We start from the raw sequence: 9,561 nt of genomic DNA, 5'->3' as shown, positions 1-9,561 counted from the left end.
GGTACATCCACTACCAAAACAACGCATGAACTCCAGACTCTCTAAAAGCGACGCCTCCAAGAAGGTAACAGTGCACAAACACTATCGTCGCTCGATCAGAAGATCTTAGATTTTCACCCTGAAGACAGTCTCCGCTTTCAAAACAATGTCTCCAACAAGGTCATTGCCAGACACAACCAGTTAAGGCCAGACCTTGGATTTTCATCCTGAAAGGTAAGACTCTGAAATTCACCTGTATTGCCGCCCCCTCTTGCATATTGTTGTTGCGAAACCCAGAATACCAAGCAAACCCCTCAACAACGCTAAAAAACTTGAACCTCCATAGCAAGTCCTCCAGTCCGGCCCTCATGGTATTCTCCGCCTCTAACTTCGCCATGGAGCATGTTTCCATATGGCAAGAAAGAACAGAGCTTCGCGATGCTCCCTCCAGAACCAATCGGCCGGAATAAAAGCATGGGTGCATCCGACAGAATACCACCGATCCAGCGAACTCCAGGCAAAAAAAGCGTTGTTACATCCGCCGGCGGAGGTTTCCGGAACACACCACTTCGGCCAGATCAAGAGAGACTGACTTCAGGAAGGTCTCCATCTTCGCACAAGAAAGGCTCTAGGACAACCACCTTTATTCATGCTAGGCCAGCAGCCCCCACGCCACTAACCGGCTGCGGAGAAGACGACCAAGCACGGGATCCGACACGGTTGCGCGGCAATAGGCGAGAAGCCAGCTAACCTGCTGATAAACAACGTGCTTATCACGTTTTAGCTAACAATTAGATTGTACTAGTCCTTGTTGTATACGGCTGAATCAGCCTAAGGCGTGTGCCTTTGTAGCTCTCTGTAACCGACTATACTCTAATATAAATATACACGGACGTTGCCCATGGTGAGGCACGATCCAATACCCTACCAATACTTGTTGTATTTTATGGTATCAGAGCCTAATCTCGCCGCCCTCCTCTGAAAACCGATCTACTCCGTCGAGATGTCGTCTTCCTCCATGAGCGACGCAGTCTCCTCCTCCAAGAGCAGCTTGGGAAGCTTGGGAAGTGCAGGGAGCACTCCTGTGATCAATCCTACCCTGAACTTCGCCGCCGGATCATCGTCATCCACTCCGGGGCCCTTCAACTTTGCCCCGCTCCTCACCGTGCGCCTCGGCTCCGACAACTACATCTACTGGCGTGCAGCTGTTACTCAAGTTCTTCGCAGTCAGCTTCTCCTTGGCTTTCTTGATGGGAGCTTTCCGTGCCCTGAGGCGGAGATCAACAATCCGCAATCTGCCACGGATCCAACAGCACCAAAACGCATCTACAATCCTGCGTATACGGCGTGGCATCAGCAGGATGCCGCCATCTTGACTGCGATCATGTCTACCTCAACTGAGGCTGTCCAGGGCATGATTGTTTTCTGCTCCACCGCGCAGGAGGCGTGGTCTACTATCGCTTCGAGCTTTGCTTCGCAGTCGACAGCACGGTACATGGCTATCCGTGGTCAGCTTCAGGAGGTGAAGAAGCTTGATTCATCAATGTCGGTCTACTTCAATAAGGTCAAGAGCCTCTCCGACATCCTTACTTCCATCGGGCAGCCCTTGCGGTACGAGGAATTCGTCTCCTATCTCTTGAAGGGCCTTGATGATGACTATGAGGGGATTGTTGACATCATCTCCAATAGTACGATACCTGTATCAGAGAAGGATCTATTCTCTCAGCTTTGCAATAAGGAACAGCGGGTTGAGGCTAAGAAGGCCGAGCTTCACGGCAATCAGAGTTTTCAGGCTGCTAATGCTGCTTCCAAGGGAGGTGGCAGGTTTCCCCACCAGGGTGATTATCGCCCTGATCCACGTACACAGGCCAGACCGGGGTACTTCAATAAACCAGCTGGTCAGGGTTACAATTCCGGAGGGGGAGGAGGCCCCTCCAATCGTGGCGGATACAATCCAAGTGGTGGCTATCGTCCGCGACAGGGCGACACTCGCGGAGGAGGACAGTACCGTGATGGCAGCAATGGACGTGATGGAGGAGGGAATCGGCCTCTATGTCAGATTTGTGACAAGTTGGGTCATACAGCATCCAGCTGCTTCAAGAGGTTCAAAACCGACTACCTAGGCAGCAACAATGATGGGCGATACATGGACCGTCAAGTTGCAGCTGCTACCACACATGGCCGTAGTGGAGGCCAAACTACATCCTACAATGTTGATCCTGGGTGGTACATGGACACGGGCGCAACCGACCACCTCACCAATCATCTTGATAAGCTCACCATGAAGGAAAACTACACCGGCACCGACCAAGTTCATGCGGCAAACGGGAACGGTATGCATATCCATCATATTGGCCATTCTATTCTTCATACTCCTTCTAAATCTTTGCATCTTAAAAGTATCTTACATGTTCCTTCGGTCACTCGTAGCCTTTTATCCGTTAGAAGATTCACTATAGATAATCAAGTTTTTATTGAGTTTCACCCTAATTTTTTCCTTGTTAAGGATCGGCGCACGAGGGCCATTCTTCTTAGTGGGAGGTGCCATGGTGGTCTTTATCGGCTTGATGAGTCTCTTCTTAGACAAGTTTTCAGTGGAATAAAAGTGTCACATGACAAGTGGCACTGTCGTTTAGGACATCCCTCTACACAAGTAGTTAAGCATATTTTACATCATAGACAACTTCCTTCATCCAATGTATCGAGTCATGTAATTTGTGATGCTTGTCAACAAGGCAAAAGTCATCAATTGCCTTTCTCTCTCTCTAGTCGTGTAATCTCAGCACCTCTTGAAATTATTTATTCGGATGTTTGGGGTCCTGCTCAATCATCTGTTAGTGGACACACATATTATGTCAGTTTCATTGATGGTTATAGTCGCTTTACATGGTTATATCTTCTCAAGCGCAAAAGTGATGTTTTCAATGTATTCATTCAATTCCAGCGTCATGTTGAGCGTTTACTTAGCAGGAAAATTCTTCATGTCCAAACTGACTGGGGAGGAGAGTATATCAAACTTAATAAGTTTTTTGATGACCTTGGTGTGTCCCATCGAGTATCATGTCCTCACACTCACCAACAAAACGGAACAGCTGAACGAAAACATCGACACATTGTTGAGACTGGTCTCACTCTCCTGGCGCATGCCTCAGTTCCTTTTCCATATTGGAGTGATGCCTTTTCTACGGCATGTTTTCTCATCAATCGACTACCTAGTCGTGTCATTGACATGAAGTCTCCTCTAGAACGTCTTTTTGGTGAAGCCCCCGACTATACCTTTTTCCGGGTGTTTGGTTGTGCGTGTTGGCCTCACCTGCGTCCATACAATAATAGAAAGCTTGAATTCCGTTCCAAGAAGTGTGTTTTTCTTGGCTACAGCTCCTTACACAAAGGCTATAAGTGTCTCCATGTCCCTACTAATAGAGTCTATATCTCTCGTGATGTTGTTTTCGATGAAGGAGTTTTTCCCTTTTCCAATCTACCCACCTCACCACATGAGTCTACAAATCATTCTACTCCTAGTTCTGGCCAATTTGATGATATTGCACATACTTCCTTGCTTTTGCCTAACCATGGTGCAGGGAAAGGTCGTGGAGCTCGCTTGGAATTGCTTACGGAGGACCAGGACGTCGATCATGTGCATGCCTCGTCTGGCGTACCCCATGCTGGATCGGGTTCGCTCCCGCTTCTGTCGCCCGTGCAGGCTTCGGTGACATCTGACCGGGCCTCCCCTGTGACCCCTTCATCGCGGCCTTGTTTGGCCCATCGTCATGAGCTGGTCACGCCCCAGCGTCTGGAGTTCTCTTCTCCGTCTTGCTCTTCGTCGTCAGAACCTGGACAACCTCCGCCCCCAGTTCCTGGGCCACCACCAGCAGCCCCGACTCGACCCGTCACTCGTCTTCAGCGAGGAATTCAACAGCCCAAGCAACGAACGGATGGAACGGTTGCCTGGACTGCTGTGTGCATGTCCCATGCAGCAGAGAAGGCACTTGCTGAACCTCGTGACCTGCGTGATGCTCTCTCTACTCCGCATTGGAAGGAAGCTATGGATGCTGAATACTTTGCTTTGCTAAAAAATGAGACGTGGCAGCTTATTCCTCCTCGCCCTGGGGTCAACATTATCGACTCGAAGTGGGTGTTTAAGGTAAAGAAAAATTCGGATGGATCTCTTGAGCGCTATAAAGCAAGGCTTGTGGCGAAAGGATTTCGACAGCGTTATGGTGAGGATTATGCGGATACTTTTAGTCCAGTTGTTAAACCAACTACTATTCGTCTTCTTCTAGCTCTTGCAGTATCTCGCGGCTGGCATTTACATCAACTAGATATACAAAATGCATTTTTGAATGGTGTCCTAGAAGAAGAAGTATTCATGCGGCAACCCCCCGGTTTTGAGGATCCTTTGCGTCCATCTCATTTGTGTCATCTCAAGAAGGCCATCTATGGACTCAAACAGGCTCCAAGAGCATGGCATGCTCGTCTTAGCTCTGTTCTTGGTTCTCTTGGTTTTCGAGCTTCTACTGCGGATACTTCTCTGTTTATTCTCTCCAAGGCAGATCTCACCATGTTTCTGCTTGTATATGTTGATGATATCATAGTCGTCAGCTCCTCTCCTTCTGCCACGACTCGATTGGTAGCCCAGATGCGTGATGCTTTTGCTGTGAAAGATCTTGGCAAGTTACATTTTTTCCTTGGGATTGAAGTTCATCATCAGCCTTCTAGCCTTGTTCTCACGCAGAAGAAATATGCTATTGATCTTCTTCAGCGAGCCGGCATGTTGAAGTGCACTCCTGCCTCCACACCTATGACTATTGTTGACAGGCTTTCTGCACATGAAGGCATATTACTATCTGCTGATGCTGCTACCAGATATCGAAGTGTGGTTGGTGGGTTGCAATATCTCACTCTTACAAGGCCGGATTTGTCTTTTGCAGTCAACAAAGTGTGCCAGTTTCTTCATGCTCCGAGAGATACTCATTGGACTGCAGTTAAGCGTATTCTTCGGTTTGTCCGCTTCACGGTGTCTCATGGATTGACTATCCGCGCCACTCGTGATTCTCTTATTTCTGCATTTTCTGATGCGGATTGGGCTGGCAACTTGGATGACAGGCGATCTACAGGGGGATATGCAATCTTTTATGGAGGAAATTTGATCGCCTGGAATGCACGGAAACAAGCTACTGTTTCCAGGTCTAGTACAGAGTCTGAGTACAAGGCAGTGGCAAATGCAACAGCTGAAATTATTTGGGTACAATCCTTACTCAAGGAGTTGGGTCTTTCTGAGCATAGAATACCCATATTATGGTGTGACAATATTGGTGCTACATATTTGTCTTCAAATCCGGTGTTTCATGCTCGCACCAAACATATTGAAGTTGATTTTCATTTTGTGAGAGAAAGGGTAGCTCAGAAACAACTTCAGATCAGATTTATATCTTCCAAAGATCAGGTAGCTGATATATTTACAAAGCCATTGCCTTTACCAGCATTTGAAGCATGTAGACACAATCTCAACCTTATGGAGCCCGGTTGAGATTGAGGGAGGATGATAAACAACGTGCTTATCACGTTTTAGCTAACAATTAGATTGTACTAGTCCTTGTTGTATACGGCTGAATCAGCCTAAGGCGTGTGCCTTTGTAGCTCTCTGTAACCGACTATACTCTAATATAAATATACACGGACGTTGCCCATGGTGAGGCACGATCCAATACCCTACCAATACTTGTTGTATTTTACCTGCAACGGAATGATCCTCCGCCGGGTTGCAGACACCGTCTCGGGCACGAGCAACTGCGGGCCACTGGCCCACATCGGGGGCCTAGACCTTGCGCCGGCAGCGGCAATCGCCGCCCTTCGCATCCCGTCGCGGCGCCGCTCCACGCTGCACCGCCGACCACCGCGCTACCCCGGCCGCCCGCCTTCACCGCCTCGGCCTGCCGCACCACCGCAGCCCTCCACCTCGCCCTCTCTCCGCTCGAATAGGACGCAAGAGAGGTCCGCCCACCTGCCCTCTGCCTTCGGCGGCGGGGCGCCGCCACCCCCGCTGGCGCCGGCGGCAAGGGGAACTCGAAGATCGGCTGTTGGCGGAGGTGGGGGGCGCCCTCCGGAACCGCCCGCGCGAGCGGCCCGGGAGGGAGGGGTCGGGAGGGAGGGGGCGGCGCACTAGTAGCATGGGCGCACCAAAATCCGGCGGGCGGCGGCTGAGATCGATGGGGAGGGACAAGGTCTGAGTGTCTGACCGCCGCCGCTCGCCCGCTAGTTGGTTCGTATCCCTAAAAAAGGTAGTATGTCATATATATGTACACAGCGCATCCTTTATCCAAAAAAAAAATGTACACAGCACATCCTGCCTTTATGGCTTTCCTCCTTTTCACCAAATATATTTCAGGCTTACATATTTTCAAAGGGCAGTGCACGTTTCTTTTCGTTGGCAGTACAAGATTCACATGGTTCATTTTCTTAGTTTCGAAAGGAGATTTTATTGCTCTTCCGGCCTGACCATCGTCATCGCGTCCCTATACAGTTCATGGTTAAAACTGTTCCGTCGCATGCGCTAGAACGTTCTGTCACCGGGATCTTCGCCACTTGGTACTTCAACCCCTTCTTGCCATCTGTTGCGTCGATGAATATTTCAGAGCCTTCACAAACCTCGCCTTTGACTAGCATCTCAGAGAGCGTCGTCATCACATTATTTTGCACCCACCTCCTTACAGGCCTCGCACCATACATCTGCGTGTATAAGTATAAACATGGCTATTCAAAATTAAGGATAAACTTTTGCGTGAAATAGAAAAATGGGCTAGAGGTGCTAACCGGGTTATATGATTCCGATAAGATGACGTCCAACACGGCGTCACTTGCAGACAGAGAGATGCCCTTGTTTGCTACACGAGCTACAACGTTCTTAATCTGGATTTTTGCAACCTCTTTCAGCTGTTCGTGCGAAAGAGGTTCAAATATTACTATCTCACTCATTCTATTGAGAAGCTCAGGACTGAAGAATTCCTGAACCTGCATAAACCAAGAACATGTATGACAGTTAGTGGTAGGCAACCCTTGGATCGAGTACTTGCATGACATTTTGGGATTAACAAACCTGTTTCATGACAAGGTTTTTTGCAACTTCTCCTGATGATTGTGCGATTAGGTGCTTTGATCCTAGATTTGAGGTCAAAATGATGATGGTATTTTTGAAGTCCACGGTTCTGCCTTTGCCATCAGTCAATATACCATCATCAAGAATTTGAAGAAAAATATTGAACACGGAGGGATGCGCCTTCTCCACTTCATCAAAAAGGATGAGGCTGTACGGATGCCTTCTCACCTTCTCAGTCAATTGTCCAGCATCGTCATATCCAATATAGCTTTTAAGAGAGATTATATATGATACATTCGTATGAGTAAAACTAGTTAAATCATGAAAATATAACTTAACGTCAAAGGAAGATAAGTATAAGAAAGTATGTAATACCTCGGAGGTGCTCCAATGAGACGTGTTATTGAACCAACGCTATCATACTCAGACATGTCAACCCTAATAAGCATCTTTTCACTGTCAAATAGCTGCTCCGCAAGAGCTTTTGCAAGCTCAGTTTTTCCAACACCGGATGGGCCCAAAAATAGGAAAGAACCTATCGGTTGGCTAGGTTGATCAAGACCTGCCCTTGAACGCAACACCGCCCGTGCAACCAAATTGACGGCTTCATCTTGACCAACAACTCGCTCATGCAATCTGTCCCCTAAGTGAATTAACTTGTCTTTCTCCTCTTCATGGAGCGTAGCAATAGGAATTCCAGTCCATCGACTCACAACCTTCAAATGATAGTTGTCGAAAATGCATGACAATCACATCGCATTATATAACCAATTTGAAAAGTACAAGTAAAAAAGAGAGAGGCGGAGAGAGTGCCTACTTGTGCGACATGATTTGGGTTAACAACCGCTTTCTTCACTGTATTTGTAGAGCTAATTTCCAGGTTTCTTTCCAGAGTATCTGGTAGGCTGCTTTGAGTAATGTTCTCATTATTGTCAATCTGCGCCATCTTTCTAGCTATGACAGTACATGCCTCATCAATCAAATCAATTGCCTTGTCTGGAAATTGACGGCCTACATGTAGACAACAATAAAAATCATCTCGGCAAGATTTGTAAAACTAGTACGTATTTCAATTAAGGTATCCGATCAAGACATTATATTTTCACAAGGAGACAAACTTATCCGCTCTTGACTTACCGGTGATATAGCGGGAACCGAGGTGCACAGCAGCAACAAGAGCGGCATCCTGGATTTCCAGTCCATGGTGGTCTTGGAACCGCTGTTTTAACCCCCGCAAGATAGCAACGGTTGCTTCCGTGGTCGGCTCTTCCACCGGCACTTTGTGAAACCGTCGCTCGAGCGCAGGGTCCTTCTCGATATACTTGCGGTACTCATCAAAGGTGGTGGCTCCGACGCAGCGGATGCGTCCACGGGCCAACGCCGGCTTGAGCATGTCGGAGGCGTCGGAGGAGTAGAGCATGTGCATCTCATCTATGAAGAGTATGACCTTGCCGTTGGATGCCTCCGCCTCCTTTACGATGCTCTTGATGCGTTTCTCGAACATGCCGCGTAGGGTGGTGCCGGCCACCATGGCCCCAAGGTCGACCTCCACGACGCGTGCCCCGACGAGCGCAGCGGGAACCTTCCCGGAGGCGACGCGCTGGGCGAGCCCCTCGGCGACGGCCGTCTTGCCGACTCCGGCGGCGCCGACGAGCGCGGCGCAGTTCTTGGTCCGGCGACAGAGGATGTCGATGACGCGGTCGATCTCGGCGTCGCGGCCGATCACCGGATCGCCCGTGCCGGTCATGTCTTGGCCGTAGGCGCGCAGGCTTCTCGTTGATCGGCAGTAGTTATACGCCCACCAAAACAGAACAGAGGTAGCTGTAGCAACTAAAGTGCAGCAAGCGTGTTGTACCAACAACGAAGCAGTCGGCAGTTCGAGAGAAGAGCCCCAGCCCCTTGCCATAGTTGGTAATCTGGGGTCACGATCGGCAGTGACAATATTGATGCTCCCTCGTGGCCTTTTATGTGCGTTATATATACACAGAAAAATCGTTTCCTAGTGCTATCGGGAAAGTCTCCAAGTCTCGTACGGACGGTGTAGAAACAGTGCTCCGATGCGGACTGGGGAGCAAAATCTATTTCTGAGCACAGAAGATATCGATACACAACAACTCGACAAACAGAGCTCCATACTCAGCAGCTGTTGACAGACCGTGAGTCCATGACCATGTACCAGCACTGGCCATCAGCCCACTTGAAATAGTAACCCAAAAAAATCTGCATGGAAACGATTTTCCGAGCTTTTCATTGTTGGCCTTAGAGCATCTTCAGCCGCGTCCCCTAAAGCATCCCCCAAAAGGATTTAGGGCGTGTCGGACAAAAAGATGTTCCTAGCCGCGTGCCCCAAAGCCTCTTTTTGTCCGGCGCCGCCCAATACGGTGTCCGGCGTCCCGAGCCCGTCCCCGCTACACAGGGGACGCTCCAGACGCGCCGGACACAACGAAATGTCAGTCGAGGAGACGCGGGCCCAACGCAGCAGCGGC

At 49.2% G+C, this 9,561-nt stretch overlaps 2 protein-coding genes across 2 annotated transcripts; one reads left to right on the top strand and one right to left on the bottom strand.

The window, feature by feature from the left end:
- Window positions 1–982: 982 nt before the first annotated feature.
- LOC139835454 (uncharacterized) lies at window positions 983–5,509 on the top strand. The gene is made up of 2 exons (XM_071825307.1): window positions 983–2,312; window positions 3,561–5,509. The coding sequence occupies exons 1-2, from the start codon at window positions 983–985 to the stop codon at window positions 5,507–5,509; spliced, it is 3,279 nt and encodes a 1,092-aa protein (XP_071681408.1).
- Window positions 5,510–6,390: 881 nt separating this feature from the next.
- LOC127329886 (chaperone protein ClpB1-like) lies at window positions 6,391–8,840 on the bottom strand. The gene is made up of 6 exons (XM_051356298.2): window positions 8,213–8,840; window positions 7,893–8,086; window positions 7,451–7,791; window positions 7,076–7,343; window positions 6,793–6,990; window positions 6,391–6,708 (listed from the first exon to the last, which is right to left on the bottom strand). The coding sequence occupies exons 1-6, from the start codon at window positions 8,820–8,822 to the stop codon at window positions 6,484–6,486; spliced, it is 1,836 nt and encodes a 611-aa protein (XP_051212258.1). The 5' UTR covers window positions 8,823–8,840; the 3' UTR covers window positions 6,391–6,483.
- Between the last annotated feature and the right edge of the window lie 721 nt (window positions 8,841–9,561).

Source organism: Lolium perenne, chromosome 2 (assembly GCF_019359855.2).
Source record: "Lolium perenne isolate Kyuss_39 chromosome 2, Kyuss_2.0, whole genome shotgun sequence".
NCBI lineage: Eukaryota > Viridiplantae > Streptophyta > Magnoliopsida > Poales > Poaceae > Lolium > Lolium perenne.
Note: the sequence above shows the minus strand (reverse complement) of the source record. Positions and strands in the feature narration are given on the sequence as shown.